Below are 19,753 nucleotides of genomic sequence, written 5' to 3'. Positions count from 1 at the left end.
CGACGGCTGTCAAAACTTCTGCTTTCTGGGGTATTTATGTTTTACAAATAACCTAACCTTGGGAGCGTTCACCAGCGCCACCCACGTTCTTAAGCGGCGGACGTAGCACGTCCTGAGTTACCGCTGATGTGACGTAGAACGTCATCGAACGGCGAGGGTGGAAACTGTGTGAGAACCAGTGTTGTCGGTAACGCGTTACAAGTAGCGGCGTTACCGGTAACGCGTTACTTTTTTTCGGTAACTTAGTAACGTACTCGTTACCATTTCGGAACTGTAACGGGTAACGTACTTACGTTAACATTTTGCGGTAACGTGGGGTGTCACGTTACTAGTTACTTTTTATTTCAGTTGTTCCCCTCCACCTCTTTTTCAGAAAAAAAAACGCCGAAAATGATGTTGCAAATAAACAAAATCTACAGGTGCTTTCGACGACCCTTGTTGCAGTTCGCATGCATGCCAGAAAACACCTGGCCTTGACGACGCACTCAACTAAAAAAAAAGCACGAACATGCATTCACACACTTGTCTTCAATCCCAAACCACTCGCACACACACAACTCTCTAAAGAGTGGACGTATGCCGAGCCACCAATGGACCATTTGCAGAAATCTGAAAGTCAGCTTCTCCGTAAGCTTGTTTTCCAACCAAAAGGTCTCTTTCACAGGCGACAATCTCGCATTCTTTGTGGAAGCAGTTCCCTCTTCTGAGTAAACTCAGGAATGTCGCCAGTTTACTTAAAGATGGCCCCAAGAGAGCCGTCGAAAGAGTACAATGGTACGGCACAGAAAAAAGGATTGCAGTCAACCGGCTGTACCACCAAATTAGAGGAAAAAGAAGGAAATGGGCCTTTTATGCTGTGCCGGCAGTAGTGAGCTACCTCATGCTAAAGTTTCTAAAAATTTTCTGTTCAACAACACTGTCGCTCCAACTTTCTCCCGTCATAGTCATACCCCCCCCCCCCCCCCCCCCCCCCCCCCCCCCCCCGTTCTCCCCTAGCCAGAACAAGGAACAATGCACTCCCCACAACACTGTGACAAAGGACGGTCTCCCTCCTTTTCCTGCCTAGACTCTGTTGCAAGCAAAGTGCGACCATCCGGAGTTTCCATTCACTTGAAGAATATGAGCGTGTCGTCAGGGTTTGAGACGTTTTGGTTGGAAAACAAGCCTTGCAGAGAAGACGAGTTATAGGTTACACTTACAGGGAAGACGCACTGATTAAAATTGATGGCCATGGAGTAACGGCAAAGTAACGAGCGATACTTTTTTTCGGTAACGGTAACGGTAACGCGTTACCTTTTTTTGTAGGTGACGTAGGGCGGTAACGCGTTCTTTTTTTTTTAGCGTAACGAGTAACGCATTTAGTTCCTTTTTTTCAGTAACGTCTACAACACTGGTGAGAACCCTCTTATGCTTCCTAAGGCATCAAGGCTGCCAATACCGAGGCCCTCGTTAAGCAATTAAGCAGACAAGGAAATGGGTATGAGGGGCTCGTTATAAATATGAGACCATCCTCTCCCTTTCCACTATCCTCTCCCTTTCCCTTTCATTTCCGCCGGCTGCAGCTCGGGTGCTTAAGATATTAGATAGCAATTGCCGCGGCCGGCAACACTCTTTTTCTTCACTTTTTTTATTTTTAAATAAACCACTACCACCACCAACGTGATTCGAGATACTGCATGAAAAAGCTACCTTTGGGCGCCTTTTAAGTTTGCTTTCTCACGTTGCACATTCATCAAATGGTTTTACACTTTACAATGGCAACGTTAGCGTTACGTTACGAACCGCGTAATGTAGAGTGCATAATGCATTTCCTGTGGTTCGAAATTCAAGCGACGTCATGTGATCAATGCGCAATGTGGAAAACCCAACGTAAACAGTTTTCAAGCGTGTTTCTTGCGTGCGATAACTTGAACCGCAATGCCGATTCCGGCATTTAAAAAAGAGTGCTCGTCTTCGATGTTGACGGCCATCAATTTTTAATATCATCTTGCGCCCTAAAACCAAAAACTAAGCACATTTGCCACATAGCGCTAAACAGACTCGGGCACAGGGAGACAAACAGGACGGGCGCCAGGATATCGACAGAATAGCGAGACAAACAGGATAGCGCCCGTTCTGTTTGTCTCCTTGTGTCCGTGTCTGTTAAGCGCTATGCGGCAAGTGAACTGTCACCAACTCGCCCAAGCTTCCATTCTGGCCAAAACTAAGCCCTTCACCTCTCCCTGCTTGACCGCACTTACGCAGCGAAGAGGAAGCGGTTATGATGAGGGGACAGGCGGGCATTCCCGCGGTAGCCTCGTCCCGCATTACAGAATGCCTTCGCGTCAGCTGCTAGGCTAGTTTTATTCCGAGTGATGGGCGAACGTGCTACAAACCTACTTCAAACCATTTTTCCTTACCCACATAGCCTGTGGTTAGTCGCACTACTACGGTACTCGCGACGCCTCCTTTTTCTTTATTGAAGCCATGGAGGAAATTGAAGCCATAATCAATGCGATTCCTACGACTTTCAGTAGCTTCACTTCTGGATACTCTATTGTATCGCCATCCCCCTAGAAGTTAGCGCACAAATTATTTGGCATTAACTGTCTGGTGTGTAATTAAGCGGTTCTTTTTGATGACGGAAGTTAGCAGTGCATTTGAAGTTCGCTCCCAAACTAATGCACCAATCGCATTTGACCGTAGTTTGCCCCTTCTTTAGCGGTTTTCTGTTGAGGTCTTGGCAACACTGTTGATACCGCAGTGACGCTTGTGACGAATGTGTTTGCAGTTACTAGTTTGCTTTTGCTCGTGCACTTTCCGCGTTTTCGCGTGTGTCTTGTTTGACTGCAAAGGAAAAGTTGCGAGCAAAAGTTACAGCAGCTGACATGTGAAATCGCCTTTACCAGTATCGTGTGAGCCGCTTTCACATTTATTGCTCTCATTGGGACTCGGGCTTTTAAGCCTAAGTTATATTTTGTGGGAGGGCATCCACGTATCCCATTCATAGTCCAAGTTTTTGTTTGTCGCCCGTATCGTTCATGTTAATTATTTGCTGGAAAATAGATTGGATGCCAGCAGGTAGGAGTGAAAGTGTTAGCCTCTCGATTGTTTGAAGGTTTGCCTGTCCGGAATCGTCGGTTCGGGTGTGTGCCTTGCTGCATGTGCCGTGATGCAGGATATGACGGCAGATTGGTTCTTGAGAAGCCGATTGTCTAAGGGCGTATGCTTCTTGTGGTACTTTCTTCCGTTGCTGGTACTTCTGGTCTGCAGCCATAAAGAGAAAGCGCGAGCATCTTGTATTATCATCTGCTATCTGCGCGTGTTTGGTATGTCTAGAAGCGCTGGCGAATGGCTATGACGCTCGCGCCTCTAGGCTTTGCCGATACGAAAACAAACTGCAGAGTGTCGGTGACTACCTTGTTTATGAGAGCGCGTACGGATTCTGGATACCGATCTCCTACAGAACGTCTAAACACCGAAAATTCGTTCATTTCATGTGTATGATATCCGCACTCAGCGCGCTCGTTCGTAAATACAGCGGTCGCCTGCAGGATAAACAGGGAGTGGGAGGCCAAGCGTCTTGGTTGCAATGAAAGTCACAGACGTGTTCTGCGTTCGTTGAAAGTGTCTTGCCTCTTTACAACTTGTCTTTAACTTGTGTTCCCGAGATGTTTCATGTGCATATGAAGCAAACCTTTCTTGCTTCATTTGCGCATGTTTGCTTACATTATAAGCTTGTTTCGTGCACTTTCTGCCGAGTGAATTTTAATACAAAGCGAGAATTGCTTTCTCCGGTGCCACTTACAGCAACTAAACTCCCAAAGCCACGCATACTGACTGACAACTTAGATTTATTTTCCTGCTTTGGTCGTAGGTGTAACAAATGTTTCGTTTGTTCCATCTACTTTCAACTGTTTTAAACATGTACTAGCCGTTCACATGGTTGAAGTGCTGTCTGTTTCAGAACTGTATGAGATATCTTTTCTTTGAAAAAAAAAAAAAAAGCATTGTGATGGAACTACTGTCGCACTGAATATGACTTGCAGTGCACTTGGACTAACCAAACTAACATTTCTCTTTTGTAGTAGATCTGTGTGCATTCACTCAGAGCACCCAACTTATGCAAACATCCAGTTCTTTTTTCTTTTTGCATCGACAGCTAAATGTTTCCAGCTCCGCAGGGCTCGCACTGCTTCGAGAACTGAGCTCCTGCCACACCTTGTGTGTTTGAGCGCAGTAGTACATTAGCTTGTGTACAGGAGTTGATATTCACAAAACCTAGCTCATTTCATGTAATTAGTTTAGTATGCCTAGGTTTTTTGTCTGCTAAGGTGTGTTATCGGATTTCAAGTTGCAGTTATGTCAACCAATTTCTTCATTCTGTGAAAGGCTAGCACAAAACTGGCTTTTGTTTTAGATAGATGCAGCAGAAGTAATCTTACAAATAACGTGCAACATTATTTTTATGGTTCAAGCAGATTTACTTTAGTGGTTTATGCAGGTCAAGTTATCTTGTTGCTAAATGGTGCGACTGCATGAGGCTTGGCCTTGGCAAGACACCTTTGAAATTGAAAGTTCCTTTTTCTGAGGGAAATGAAAGTACACACATCCACACAAACTAAAGTGTCCTAACAGGTGGTGAGCGACGGTGGTAATCTGCTTTTGATGTCAAGTGTTTAAGTGAGTGATTATGGTTCTACAGCTGTGCTGCATCATGTGTAGTTGTAGGCTCTAATCTGTTTGTTGGGCCGCCAGTGGTATATGATAAGAGATCAGAATTCTTGGGCAAAGCCGTTAAAAACAGAATGTGCACTTGTATATACATACTGTACTTAAAAGGTATGTTATAATGATGACAATGTACTCTCATCAATTAGCCTCTGCAGTGGCTTAGTGGTTATGGCGCTCAGCTGCTGACCCAAAAGACGCGGGTTCGATCCCGGCCGCGGGTGTCGAATTTAGATGGAGGTGCAATTCTAGGGGCCCTGTGTACTGTGCGATGTCAGTGCACGTTAAAGAACCCCAGGTGGTCGAAATTTCCTGGGCCCTTCATTACGGGCATCTCTCATAGCCTGAGTCGCTTTGGGACGTTAAACCCCATAAACCAAACCAAACCAATCTCATCAATTAGCTATGTGTAGCACTTGTGCACCTGTTTCAGTACATTTCATAACTAGTTTCTTGTAAGTTGGGTGAACTGCACTAAGTGTTAGCAAGCAGCAGACGCTCATATGGCCCACTATTTTCATTACGTATTTGTGGTCACTTAATGTGTGCGCATCTGGTGTGCAGTTCACTACCACCCAGCCACATTTATAGCTTTCTTGAGGTGTACAGAGATGAAACTGGTTGTTATTTATACCTTACAGCAATTTTCTTTTTGCTGTGGCTGTTTTTTTTTAACAAATTTGTTCTGATTAGCTTGAAATTTCAGATTAGTGCTTTAGTTTTTTTTGTTTCTGTAATTTCTGAACAGAAGAATGCAAAGTTAAAAAAAAAAAAACTTTGTATAGCTCAACTGTAAAGAGGTATGATCAGTACTTTCTTCTGCTGCTTTTAGGCTGCTTCCTCCCTGACAATGTCAATGACCTAATGGCTGTTTCACTTCTGATTACACAGCCCTTGAGATAAAACTGGCAGCAACAGCCTGAAGGCGGATGGGTGTTTTCCTGAAACACAGCTGTGAGGAAACAACTCTGGTGCCATTAGGAGTTTTTAGAACTGCGCCTTAAGGCTTGTGAAGTATGTTGGTGACTCTGCTCTACTGTGGTAGTTCACACATCAGGATAGAGCACCACAGAAAAGAAATGGACAAAGAAAAGAAAGAGCGCAACGACATGAGCGCTGACTTTCAATGTCGTTGTCGTCATGTTCTTTCCTTCGTCCATCTCTTTTCTGCGTTGCTCCGTCCCAATGAACTACCATGTTCATACGTCGTAGCAGAGTTCACACATGCTTTTTGCATGCACAATGCAGTGACCTAAGTAGTCGTTGGCATAGAAATTTTACCTTTAAAACATACTGTTCCCATTGTCTTACTTTTTTTTAGTTCTTGTGTTAAATTGTTGCTTGTACTAGATTTGTCTCACTATTTTTAACTGTAATTATGTGCTTCAGCTACACAAGTAAAGAAAAAGTGGACACGAATATCTTGACTGTGATATAGAAGTCTATATATATGCCAATAACGACTCCTGCATTAAAAACAATGTCCCCCTATTTTCGTGCATTTTCTTAGAAACCTCATGGTGTTACGAGAGAAGCAAAGTGTCCTTTTTTTTTTTTCTGTGCGACTACAAGTGGCTTTCAGGTGTGCCATTTGTGTTTATGCAGAGTGGCTTCTTCTTTTTACTTCTTTTTTCTCTATTACAAACTGGCGAAGCAAATCTTCCACTTGCCTTAGTAGACACATGTGTTTGCCTTTAACTTGGTTGCACCTTCTTGATGGTTCCGGCTGCGCTCACCTTTCGTTTATTTCAAACTTTCATCTTGCTTTCCTTATGCTGTTTCCCTTGGAGTAAGCAACTCCCTGTTTTCTGTGTGGTTGTCGTATGGCCCAAATTACGAAGGCCGAGTTGGATGACACTGAGTGCACTGATGAGCGACTTTACACAGTTAATAGGTTCGTGGCATTCTTCACAGGAGGGTGGTGCTTTTCATCTCCCGTGGTTGAAGCTGTGACTTTTGCATTTTTGTTTTTCACTTGTGCTATGCCTATTGCATGAGTATTTAGGGTTAGGTTTGGTTTGGTTTATGGGGTTTAACGTCCCAAAGCGACTAAGGCTATGAGAGACGCCGTAGTGGAGGGCTCCGGAAATTTCGACCACCTGGGGTTCTTTAACGTGCACTGACATCGCACAGTACACGGGCCTCTAGAACTTCTCCTCCAAAGAAATTTTACCGCCGCGGCCGGGATCGAACCCGCGTCTTTCGGGTCAGCAGCCGAGCACCATAGCCACTGAGCCACCGCGGCGGCTATTTAGGGTTAGAGAGTGAGAAAAGCACTTTATTAAAGGGTGACATATTAAGTGCTCGAAATATCCTGGGCATGGATATTTTGCATGGGTAGATCATGCTGGTCATCCAGCTGGTCCGACGCGAGCCAGGTACTCCAGGTGGGAGGCGGGGGGGGGGGGGGGGGGGAAGAGAGGGAAGAAAGGTGTTTGTAGGGATAGTGGGCACTGAAAGAGGCAATGCTGCAGGGTGACGTAGGGTGAGGAGGAGTTGGGGCAGGAGCGGTCACACTGTATGTGAAAGAAGTGCAGGTGAGCTGCAGTAAAAGGGGTGTTGGTGTGAAGCTTGTGGAGAGTATGGGCCTGGCAATGCTGAGTTGAGGGTGGTGTCTATGGAGCGTCTGAAAGGAATTGTGGAGCTGTGTGTTGTGTTCCTTAATTATGGTGCATTTGTAGCACACAGCCTCGTCACAGGTCGGAGGGTTTGACTATTGGATCAGAGGCACCCGGGTAAGAGTTTCATGGGAGAGCTTGTGGACCAGCTCATTGCCTGTGATCTAGCATGGCAAGGGATCCACCTAACTGTGACCGTGGGGGTTGGGGGGAAGAGATGGTATGAAGGGCTTCAGGGAGGTGTCATGGAGGCCTGGAGGGATTGTGTGGATTCGAAAGGAGCGAATGGCATCCATGGAGTCTTGTGTATATTGTGTATGCTGACGTTGGTGGTAATTGAGTGAATGAGGTGATGGTGTGCACAACAGGGGTAATTTCCAAGGTGAAATCGGTAAGAGATCATCTGTATGGGCTGGAGGTGTGTAAATGCGGTGAAAGAGTGTGACATTTGTGTGTAGATACATTTATATAAATATACATATGCTCACTAATATTTTTATGTGCAGTAGTATTACATGTTCAGTGTGTTTGTTATTGCAAATGGGCAAGAGACTTTAGCCATCTGTTAACTTAAAAACTGTAAACTTTCATGACATGTTTAAGTGCCCTTGGCATTAAAGCTGCAGCTTTAATAAAGCAGCTAAGTTTTAGGCAAGGTCCTTCATAGACGCATTGTTAAGCCGCATGAATTACATTTGGTTGACATTCCTTTCTTGTTCAATTCGCAGGTGAGCAACGGAAATGATACCTGTTAGAAAACATTCAGGGACTGCATTGTGTTGCTGATGTGACTTTTGAGAAAACCAGCACACATAAAACAAAGGTTTGGATATGCCTTATATTTTGCTTCTTGTTCCGTGCTTCTTACTGCTGTCGCCATCGGAGGTCAATTTGCTTATGCATCGAGCATAAATCTGGCCAATAGTTATCTCTGAAATGCACATTGGAAGCTCCAGGTACTAAGGGGGTGGAAGCCAGTGTGGTACTTTGAGTGGAGCTGCATGTATACATGGTCGCATTGCTCTGCTTACAACTAGTGTTCCATGGTATTTTAGGTGTCTATTCGAAACTAACCTAGGGGCTCTTCAAAGAGACTGCAGTTGCAGCACATGATAAGAACTATAAATAAACAGTAAGAACTGTGAATCTCTTCTTCAAGAAATTAGTTGCATTCAGTTTTTTTTTTTTTTTTGAGGGGGGGAGTGCTAAGCTATCTTGGCTAAATAGGGCGGTTATCTGACCAAATCCCAGTCATCACGCCAGTATGTGTGATAAGCTGGAGGAGCCCTTGGATATATTAGAGTAGCTGCTTGCCAGTCACATTTATAATTGCCTCTTTTTATATGTTTATTGTTTCTTAGTGGCTATGATAATTGATTAAAGCAACCGCTTTAGTCAGTTCTCACAGCTTGTGGTACATCTTCTCTGGCAAGTGTGGCTGGTGCATGACCTGCTCTGAATGTAAATTTGTCTTGGACTAGAAACTTCGTTTTCTTCTTATAGATCAGATGATGCATGTGGCTGCAGATAGGTCTATTTCATGGAATCTCTTTGATTTCACTGTTCAAACAGTGGCAGTAATTTATAATGTAAAGACAACCTTACTTTGATAGCATTTTATTTTGACACATGCTATACTGTTTGTAAGCCCCGCATGCATTTCTTGTATTTTTTGTTTATAGTGCCAAATAGAATTCCAATCACATTGCTCTCAGATCTTTCATTCCGCAGGTTTGCAACACAGATAAAGGGCGTGCAGAAATATTGTTCCTAAACTCCAGAATCAGCACAGCTGCTAGTTGTGCCTCATTAAACTTATGCTTTCAGCCGATCTCGTTTTTTGTCAAAAGGCTGACACTAAGCTTTTGGGCAGATTTCAACACGGAGCGGTATGAGGCTTTCGGAGCAGCGATATAGCTTTCAGGAAAAGCTACATCGCAGCTCGCAGGAGCTGTCTTGGAAGAGGTATGGTATATGAGATTAAAGGTCCCAAAGCAACACATGGGCTATGAGGTACACTGTAGTGGAGGACTACAGAAATTTCGACTACCTGTGGATCTTTAACATGCTCTGACATTGCACAGCGCATAGGCACCTTGTGTGTTTCACTTCTTTCGAAACACTGCTGCCATGGCCGGTATTGAACCCAAGTGCTCCAGCTCAATAGCCAAATTCTCTAATCACTGTGCCACCGTGAATGGTTCAGAAAAGCCAAATGCCCTAATCACTGTGCCACTGCGAATGGTTTAGAAAAGTCAGGGCTCTGCACTGATACTGATTATTTTTTTTTTAAATGCATGCTACACTGCTAAAATAAAAACATATGTGCCTATCATGTTTGAGAGCACAAGGGCAGTGTACTTATTTTTTTTTGTATCGTGTTGAAGAATAATTTGTCACCTTTTTATTAGTCTCTACATATATTGACGTCGATCAGGAGCCCAATGAAAGAGATTTCTTGTCCTTGCAGGAAGGACATGCTAGGCATAATAAGCTTTTCAGAACAAAGATTACTTTGTGTGATTTATTTTAGTTAGGCACAAAGTTTGCAGTATTTGTAGTTTTAATCAGTATGTACTGAGCTGAAGCTTAATGTGCTGCACTTTTTTTTTTTTTTAGTTAGGCACAGAGTTTGCAGTATTTGTAGTTTTAATCAGAATGTACTGAGCTGAAGCTTAATATGCTGCACTTTTTTTCTTTTTTTTTGCATGTGACCCTACCTGGATTAAGTAGCCATGTAATACATTGCGATGCTTCAGCAAAGTGATGATGCATGAAGCACAGCTGCCCCGCCGCGTTGGCTCAGTGGTTATGGCGCTCGGCTGCTGGCCCGAAAGACGCGGGTTCGATCCCGGCCGCGGCGGCTGAATTTCGATGAAGACGAAATTCTAGAGGCCCGTGTGCTGTGCGATGTCAGTGCATGTTAAAGAACCCCAGGTGGTCGAAATTTCCGGAGCCCTTCACTACGGCGTCTCTCATAGCCTCAGTCGCTTTGGGACGTTAAACCCCAATAAACCAACCAACCAACCAACCAGCATGCAGCACAGCTGCTTTTGATGTGGCCTTGAGGTGATAACGCTCTGTTTAAAACCTCGCATGGGGTTGAGAGTTGCAGTGGTGTGAATGCAATGCCAATTATGCCATTGTGTTAAGCCTGCTTACATGGTGCTGCAGATAGGTGCTTACATGGTTCTACAAATAGGCACTACAAATAAGCGGGAGTTCTTAAAATTGTATTGCAAATTATCGGCTTGCTTTTGAAATCTTGTACGTGGCATGAACGCTCGGTCATCTCTGCTCTACATAATGCAAGCATTTTATAGCCAACCTGTATAACACCCTTTTCACGGAACCTTCAAGGGCAGCGGAGTGGATTCCAAGAGAAGGCAAGCGTAGCAGGGGATGGCAGAAAATTAGGTGGGCAGATGAGATTAAGAAGTTTGTGGGGATATGGTGGCCACAGCTGGCAAAGGACAGGGTTAAATGGAGAGTCATGAAAGAGTCCTTTGCCCTGCAGTTGGTGTAGTCAGGCTGAGGATTATGATGATGATAACAAAGCCTGCTCCAAATTGGTCTTGACCATTCTCAGATGGCTTGCAGATGGCTCTGCAAAAAAAAAAAAAATAATAAAATGTATTCATGAAGTATGTCTAGAGTGCACTGATTTGCATGATTCAGACCTGCTATATGGCATTGTGCAGAGGCCAGTGCTTTTCTTTCACACATACCAGCAAGAGAAGAAAGCCATAACTATACCCTTAGATTAGAGCTGTTTTCCTCCTTGCTGGGAAAACTGTGTGAAACTGGTCAGATTTCCAGCATTGCATAATCTGGAGGATGTTCCTCTTGTCTTTGCGGTTAACTACTACTGCATTTTTGTTGGCTGTGCTGTAATAAGGCAAACAACATTTCTTTTGAGGCCCGTGTGCTGTGCGATGTCAGTGCACGTTAAAGAACCCCAGGTGGTTGAAATTTCCGGAGCCCTCCACTACGGCGTCTCTCATAGCCTGAGTCGCTTTGGGACGTTAAACCCTATAAACTAAGTAACTAACTAAAATTTCTTTTGTAAAATTGATTTCAATTATTGGCATGGTGGATGGTCGGATTCAACTTAACACAGTGGCTTTTTTCCATGTCAAGGGACTGCCTTCCAACCAATGGCGTCGGCCGATTCTCATGACCCCACTAGCCTGACAATGTAGGGAGCAGCACAACAATGAAGAGAGGGGTTTATCCCTGGCCATAGAGCCAAGGGATTATCCCCTTTCATCTACCACTTCCTGCTTTGTCACACCAGCAGGGTCATGAGAATCGGCAGACACCATTGGTAGGAAGGGGGTCCCTTGACGTGGAAAACCCACTGTGTTCTTAAGTTGTGTCTGACTGTAGCAGTATTACACTAATGTTACAAGCAGTGTTGTAGTTTGAAACATAATTAGTATTTTTTCGTACGAAGTTATTTCCATGGAAGATAAACAGCAATACCAGTCGCCTTAAACTGGCGCGCCTGTGCGCATCCTTATATGCATTGCTAACATTTTTGTTACTTTTAAGTATTATACCATATTTTATCAGGGTCCTGTGGCTCGATATCTAACCTAAGGCAGCCTAGATAGTCAAGGCTGTTTCACGGGGCTTTGGAAAAGCGGTTGAATGAAGAGAGATATGCTGTTATTTTGCTGCTTTTCGCAGTTTGTTGTCATGTGGTATTCTTAGTACTGTGATGAAGGTTTCAAAAACGTACCAGTTGCAAAGACCTCTGTAAAAAGACTACATATTTAATGTTTTGCAGTGAGATATTCTTGAAGTTTGGTGTTGCAGAATATGCCATGGTCATTGTTGTTTTTATTGCAGCAGTGTGGAGCTACACATTCCCACTGGCATTTACCTGCCATCAACCTTTGTAACCCTGAATTGCCACAGATGATTGCCTTTTTTATAAGGTGAGATGCAGTCTCTATGAGTAACGTAAAATAAAGTGTTATGTGTTATGGTTGTCACCCTCCCCCTCACTTTTTATCCACCATATTCTCATGTAGAAGAATGACGAGTTGGGCTAGTCAGATGTAGTTCATCTTGAAAACAAAATTCAGTAATAAAAGCTTAGTTACGAGACAGTGGTTGTGCTGTCTACTCTTCCTGTGTCTTTCGTCCATGTGTTCTGATTTTTTGTTTTCAAGAAATTCTCATGCCCTGCTTTAGTGTGGAGTTTGTTCTGTTCTATACAGCAGAGTATTCATCCAAACATCACATGAAAACCTACTTAGTTGATATATTTGCGTGTTTTCGTTCATTAAAAGAAGCAGAAAAACTCTTGCATGGTATTTTTTGGAAAAAAGTAGCATGAATGAAGAAGGAACGCAACAAGCGCGTTGTTGCCTGGATTGAAACCACAAGAATTAACAGGGCAGATAAGTTGCCAAGAAATCTAAACTATGTCTGAGCATGTGAATATGAAAATTGCTTGGAAATGAGAGGCAGGCGTGTTTTTATCACAACCTGCAACATTACACAAAGGCACTTGTGACAGGCGCAACGTCGCTCGCGCACTTGTTGTTGAATCATAGGTGTTACAATTTTGATTGAACTCTGTTTCGAGGAATTGTGCTCTGTTGTGATTTTGGTCGTGGTGTAGTCCTTCCCACAGTGCGTGTAGTATCTCAATAAATGTGACTAAAAATAACTGTCTCTATTTTTGTTAACAAAATAAAAACATTTTAGTTTGGCATCTTGGCTTTCACAAGCATCTTGATTACCTTGAAATTCAAATTTTTTGATTACCTGAAGGTAGGATATTTGTTTTGTTGATATTCTTGGGGTCCGAAAATGGGCAGAATTGGAGTGATGCTCAAAGGGTTGGAAGTCCATGACAAAGACATCTTGCTGTAAAGGGATAGTTACTACCCCTGATTGGTTTCTTTGGTTCTAGCCCAGATTGCTTTTGTTCGGCATGTCGCTCTTGTTGCTAACTTAATGCTCATTTCACTGCATTTGATTAGACCTGTGCGCTACAATTGTGAAGTGTGACATTGTGCCCCTGTGGCTGCAGGATGTGAGAGGCACAGCCGGCGGGTGCCACCTGGAGCATGGCTCCTGGCGGCTGAGCCATGCTGCTGGAAAGCCTGAGTGCCGTGTCCCCCTGGTGCCATGCCAGCCAGCTCAGCATCCGGCGCTGCATGCTTGGGGCGGTGGCCCTGGGCCTCTGCTCCTTGCTTCTCTCGGTCTACGTCATCAACCACAACTCACTGCGGGGTCTCCTGCGGTCACCGTTGCCACCACGCCCCACCTTCCAGTGCCGCTCGCAGCTGGACGGCAGTGGGCCTCGGGAGCAGAGTGCAGCAAATGTGCATGCGTCCAGTGCCCAGCTGCGCCTCGACCCTCGTGTACTGGTATTTGTGGAGACACAATTCTCCAAGCTGGGCAAGCAGATCTGCGAGATCCTCGAGGGTAGCCGCTTCCGCTTTAAGGTGGAGACAACGGGCAAGACATTGCCTGTGCTTACAAACCTGGACAAAGGCAAGTTTGCCGTGATTGTCTTTGAGAATTTTGAGAAGTACCTGGCCATGCACAAGTGGAACCGGGAGCTCATCGACAAATACTGCCGCGAGTACAGCGTTGGCATTATTGGCTTCATTCGACCACGCGAGGACACATATACGGGTGCACAACTGTCTGGTAAGGGAGTTTCTGCTACATCTGGGGTTCTCAAACTTGGTACTGCGGAACCCATGGGTTCCTTGGGTGTGCTTTTTGGGTTCCTTGAGCACCTAAACTCTTCTGCTTCAACCTCCACCTTTTCTTTACCGACTTTATTCTGGGACTAATCATGTAGTAGCTCATAGCAGGCTGTTCCACTCCATAGCAGGTTTTTATTAAGTGAATTTGGGTGCTCTTTGAGGGGGTGCTCTCTTTGGGTGCTCTCTCGACCCGTTGGTCGAGAATGGGTGAGGAGGTAGGTTAACACCAAAAAAGCACTATTTGGGGTCTAAACTACCCACATGAAACAAAAATTAGAAACAGCAAATTAGTGCTAGGCTTGGAGAACATACATTAGATTTTATTAATGAACAAAGAATTAAACTTAAGCAAAATGCGAAAAGTTACTATCACCTGAGTTTGCTAATCAAGCTGTCTAGTTGTTTTCTGCTAGTGTATAAAAAATATCCGAAATTGCTCCCCTGCCCCTCCCCTCCGGATGCCCATGCATGTGCGTTGGTACATTTTGTGCTGGCTGCTTTCTAATATCGTAATATAAAGAAAACAACAATTTCAGCAATATGTTTGTAAACTTTCTTGAGGCTTTGGAAATCTTGTTTCATTTCTATTTTTCGGTTTGTTGTGCATAAGGGCATAAAGTTCATATATACAGAAAAAACATTTTGTACCCGAAACATAATGCATAAGTATGTGTGTAATGCTCCAGGAACTAAAGTGATCGTTGTTAGTAATATTGTATCAATAATCAACATGCTCTGTATGCTAGTTCACAAAGGCATCGCTTGTCTTAAGTTGACATTATCTCATTGAAAGGGCCTGGTGAGCGAGCCAGATCATGCACTCCGTTTCTTTCTTTTTTTTTTTTACCCATCTTTGACATGATGACTGAGCAGGTTGAGGCTTGTAGTTTTTAAATTTGCCTGTGTGGGGTTATTTTAACAAATGCTTCTTGTTTTTTTCTTTCCCCTCCCCGCTTCTGACTAGGTCTTCCTTTGTATATGCACACAAACATGGCCCTGAAGGACTACCAACTAAACCCTTTGTCGTCTATATTGAGGATTGCTCGGGCTGGAGAGACGTTCTCTGGTAACTTGCCTGGTGAAGACTGGACAGTGTTTCAACCCAACCATTCTACTTTTGTCCCCCTGGCACAGGCCAGGTCACAGCACGATGACATTGCTGATGGCAATGGGCCGCATACCACTGTTGTACAGGTAATTGTGTTGGCTTCTACTAATGTTCAGTGACTCCCCGATAATTACTTTTACTGCAGAGTGTAAAGGAGTTCATAAAATAGTGCCTTATTTATCAGCCTTCTCATTTGTTTCCTTTTACCTTTTCTCTTGGTTACAACTTTCTTGGAAAATGCATTTTTTTGAAGGGAAAAAATGTAATACGTAATTTGGGTTGCTTGCTTGCCATTCAGTGCAATTTCTGCCTTCAGTGCAATTGACTCGCACATAGTGTGTGGTACAGTGATATGTCATTAAGGCATACCTCACGGTACCGCACAAAGACTGTGCACAGTGCGGCAAGTCACCCTGACCGAAAACTGCTTAAATATATCCACTGACCTGGTAAAGGATGATACCTGAGGTATTTCGTGAAGGAAGGCACACACGGAAGCTTTTATTCACATAGGACCACAGAAATATATTATTTATGTCTGACGCCTGGGCAGGCTTGCAGCTCCTACTGCAGCCTCAAAGGCAATTAAACCTGGTCCCAAGTGCACTAACTGTCTCACTTTGTGGCGAACACCTTATTCACGCTGCGTGGGAGATGGAGGGAGTTAAAGAAGAAAGAGAGAAAGAGGCACCATAATGTAATGCTCCAGATAAATTTTGACCACCTGGGTGGGGTTCTTTGACGTGTACTGGCATTGCACAGCACATGGGTGTCTTTTGCATTTCGCCACCATTATAACACAGTCACCCCAGCTTCGAATGAACCAGTGTCTTCGAAGGACCACATAATGCAATATGTTATGATTCGCACACTGGTTTAAACATGCAGGGAAATGAAATAGACTGCATTCAGGGAGTTTTTGTACATGCAGTGCCCATAAGCATTGACTTAGCAAACTTTTCACAGTGACTGTAGCGACTCGTGGAGGGGAAAAATAGTTTCGGTTTATCAGCTACAGAGCTAACTTAGGTACGTAATGCATCAGACAGGCCGGTCATCGGACCTCACAGGAAGGTAATATACTCGCCGGCTGTTTCACATGAAAAGTTCTTGCTATGGAAAATGAGGCAAATAAACAGCATCATTTGGTGCAGGTTAGCATTGCCTCTATGGTCTGGAAATTGTCTAATGGTCTGGAAATTGACTTTGGAGAGTATGTGTCTTTGGCCAGCTAATTTAGATAGGAGTTGTCCGTGACTGTAAATGCTACATATATTTGAAAATCGATTTAATTTATCTGACTGATTGTTTAGTTGATTCAAACTTCAGATATTTGTGTACCCCTACTGTTTTTGTTTTCCAGTTGCAGTTTGTGGCATGTCTTTGAAATTCACTGCAAGAAGTGTTCATACTCTCTCTTCTTGCATTTGCAGGACATAGGGAAATTCGACGGCATCCAAAGGGTTATTTTTGGAAATGGCTTTGGCTTCTGGTTGCACAAATTGCTTTTCTTGGACGCCATTTCCTTTCTCTCGCATGGAAAACTAAGCCTGCCCCTGCAGCGTTATCTGCTCATAGACATCGATGACATCTTTGTGGCTGAACGTGGCAGCCGCATGATGACCCATGATGTGCAGGTTATTACGTCTTTCTTATTACTTGGTGTCATTGTGAATTGTTGATGTATTTAAGCATATTAGAATGTCACTTGAGGACTGTAAACACCAATGTAAAGCCAGTCTAGATCAGCAAGTTATTAATAACAGATAGGCACAATGCACCAAAAACAGAGGTTTATTTAAAGGGACACTAAAGGGAAATATCAAATTAGGCAAGACAGATAGACTACTCCTCGGGAACACTACCGACATTTTTACTGCATGGATAGGTGACTGTGCTGCTGATTAAATCGGAAAGTCCCAAAACTCTTCCACATTCAAACCACCTGCGAAAAATGAGCATAGTTATGTCACTTGTGTGACGCATTCGCAATGGAGCTCTCCACAATTAGAAGCGCCACTTTCAAAGAGCAGAATTGTGGCCAGAAACCAGAAAAGTGCAGGCTACCTCGGCTGTCCCACTATCCCCACCCGCCCTCGAAAGTTGGATGCTCTCCGCTGCATCGCATGTGGCTGTGTCTCGTCGCAACACGCGTGTGTGGTAGAAATAGGCTCCATGGGTGAGAAGAAACTGTGTGAAGTTATCGAGAGGAGACGCAGACCTCACACCAAACTGCTGATGCTCTCACGCATGTTTATATTGGCGGCAACGACACGAGCGAGTGGCCTTCATTGTGTTGTGTGCCGCCGTGAAGTGTACACACAAGCTTTAAGGGGTCCTAAAAGCATGCGAGCAGCAGACACGCTCTAACTCCAATGAAATATTGGAGTGAAAAAATGCATGCGCTTTGCATATCAAAAGGCGCACTGTGCTCTCAGTTATTGCATGTTTGTTGACTAACTACACACTAAGTGCTGCTATGTACTTGGCTTGTACACCAGAACGGACAAAAAATGTGTTAGCCTGCTGCGTAAGAGCAAGGATAGGGGTCCACCCATGCTAGTGACACATTTCGTGCCACGACATGCTGCCCACTGGCACACCAGCAATGGAAGGTGGTAGCATGCCACTTGCTCAGTGTTGCTAGTTCTAGCCATGTTTCACATCGAAGCTGCAGCAGACAGTGCTTTGGAACTGGCCGCCATTTGCTTTAAAAGGTCTGTTGTCACCAGTATAATCGCACGTTGAAGTGAAGCTACAGTCTGTTTTCACAGTACTTTTGGCAGCAAAGTTGGCGAGCAAGCAGGCCAGGCGAGACTTGCCCTGCACACACATGTGGAGCACAGCTTGACAGTTAGCCGAACTGTTGTCGTGGCCGGTCGTGGGCTAGATAGCATCATTATATATGCACGTTTCCACCTTTCTGATTTATATTTTTTATTTGAATGTCAAGTTGTACCCAGATCCATTTTTTTTACAAGACCACTTGCATCCCATTTTCGACATTTCAAATTTTTGCTTACTTATTCCCCTGTTCACCCCCAAATTTCCATAGGTTTCTTAGCACAGCCAGCCACTTATTCATTCCAGCTAGAATTCAGCTCTCTGCTTAGCTCCGCTTCCATTTCTGCGTAATTTTCAACTATGCTGCCTAGTCAAAGAGAGAGAGAAATGGACGGAAAGGCAGGGAGGTTAACCAGGCGATGCCCAGTTGGCTACCCTACACTTGGGGAGGGGAACAAAGGGGAAAAAAGGAGAAAGAGCGGCAATGAAATGAGTTTAACAAGTGTCCAGCGACCACTGTGTCACGGGGACAGGGGCGCACACTGAAAACTTAAAAATTATAGATGGGAATACAACCCCGAGTCCGTTAAGAATCTTGGGAGCGCTTTCACCGCTTTCCTTTGTGAGAAAGGTTGTGTCCAAGGCCCCAGAACGTTGGACTCTGTTAGAGGACGCGAGTCCAAGCGGTACAGAGTACAGAGTGTGATGTCATTTGTTTGGATATTTTGATGAATGCATACCACTACCTGAAAAAAAAAAAAAAAGCTATCTTTGTGTTGAGTTCCTGTTCATGCTATACAGTCAGAAACTTTTGGAATATTGTGAGCAGCAGTGTAGTGGTTCTCTTGGTTATTAGGAAAGTTGTATTTGCCTTGCCTGTGGAAATGTAGGTAGTCATTAAAGTTCTGGAAACCTTTCAGGCACTACTAGAGGCACAACAGCAATTCCGCAAGTTGATTCATGGCTTCCGCTTCAATCTTGGTTTTTCTGGTAAATTCTACCACCGTGGCTCACATGAGGAAAACAATGGAGATGACATGCTGCTGTGTGAGTCCTGGGATCATTTTGCTGCCACTCACTGCAGCTGGTGTCTCTTTGCTAAGGAACAATGACGATCTAAAGTGTGGATTCTCATGTTTCTGCTCCAGCTCATGCCCACGAGTTCTGGTGGTTTTGTCATATGTGGAGTCACAGCCAACCCCATCTGTATGACAATGTAACGCTGCTAGAGACTGAAATGAGGCTCAACAAAGAATTTGCTAAGGTAAGTTCTTGGCACTTACCTGTCACTCACCTAGCAGCGGCATTGTGAAAGTTCGGTTGTGAATTGTAGATATGTTGTTCAAACATCAATTCCTTATGGCCACACAGTGTGTTGTAGTATGCGTGACTAGTGGCTTCCTTCTTTTTTTGATAGAAGCACCGCATCCAGACTGACTCGGGATATTCAGTGGCACCCCACCATTCGGGAGTGTACCCCATTCATGAGCCTCTGTATGATGCTTGGAAAAAGGTCTGGAACATACGGGTCACCAGCACTGAAGAGTACCCACATCTTAGGCCAGCCAGGTTACGCCGAGGCTTTGTCCACCGCAACATCATGGTGAGTCTGCAAGAAAAACTGAAAGGGGCTCCAGTGTTGTGATGAAGCTGCTTTTCGCTCTCTGCTAGTCTCCATCAGTGTTCTTTATGCGCGCACGCACACACACACACACACTCTCTCCCTCTCTCTCTACACTGAGAAAAATGACTGCATTATTCTATTATGTTGCTTTTAGTTCAGATGCTTGCGGCTT

General features: G+C 44.3%; 1 protein-coding gene across 2 annotated transcripts in view; it reads left to right on the top strand.

Moving 5' to 3' along the window:
- The first annotated feature begins 2,719 nt into the window (after nt 1–2,719).
- sfl (N-deacetylase and N-sulfotransferase sfl) overlaps nt 2,720–19,753 on the top strand; it is a 46,870-nt gene continuing 29,836 nt past the window's right edge. The window contains exons 1-9 of one of the 2 annotated variants that reach the window (XM_089580997.1): nt 2,720–2,894; nt 8,057–8,151; nt 12,186–12,271; nt 13,378–14,003; nt 15,030–15,259; nt 16,607–16,810; nt 18,878–19,004; nt 19,106–19,221; nt 19,375–19,560. In XM_089580997.1, coding sequence (XP_089437123.1) covers nt 13,436–14,003; nt 15,030–15,259; nt 16,607–16,810; nt 18,878–19,004; nt 19,106–19,221; nt 19,375–19,560 — 1,431 coding nt within the window. In that variant the 5' untranslated portion in view covers nt 2,720–2,894; nt 8,057–8,151; nt 12,186–12,271; nt 13,378–13,435. Of the gene's footprint in view, nt 2,895–8,056; nt 8,152–12,182; nt 12,272–13,377; nt 14,004–15,029; nt 15,260–16,606; nt 16,811–18,877; nt 19,005–19,105; nt 19,222–19,374; nt 19,561–19,753 lie in introns of both variants that reach the window. The other variant, XM_089580996.1, reaches the window with a different exon arrangement.

This window comes from Amblyomma mixtum, chromosome 3 (genome assembly GCF_055824585.1).
Source record: "Amblyomma mixtum isolate Tamu chromosome 3, ASM5582458v1, whole genome shotgun sequence".
Taxonomy (NCBI): domain Eukaryota; kingdom Metazoa; phylum Arthropoda; class Arachnida; order Ixodida; family Ixodidae; genus Amblyomma; species Amblyomma mixtum.
Note: the sequence above shows the minus strand (reverse complement) of the source record. Positions and strands in the feature narration are given on the sequence as shown.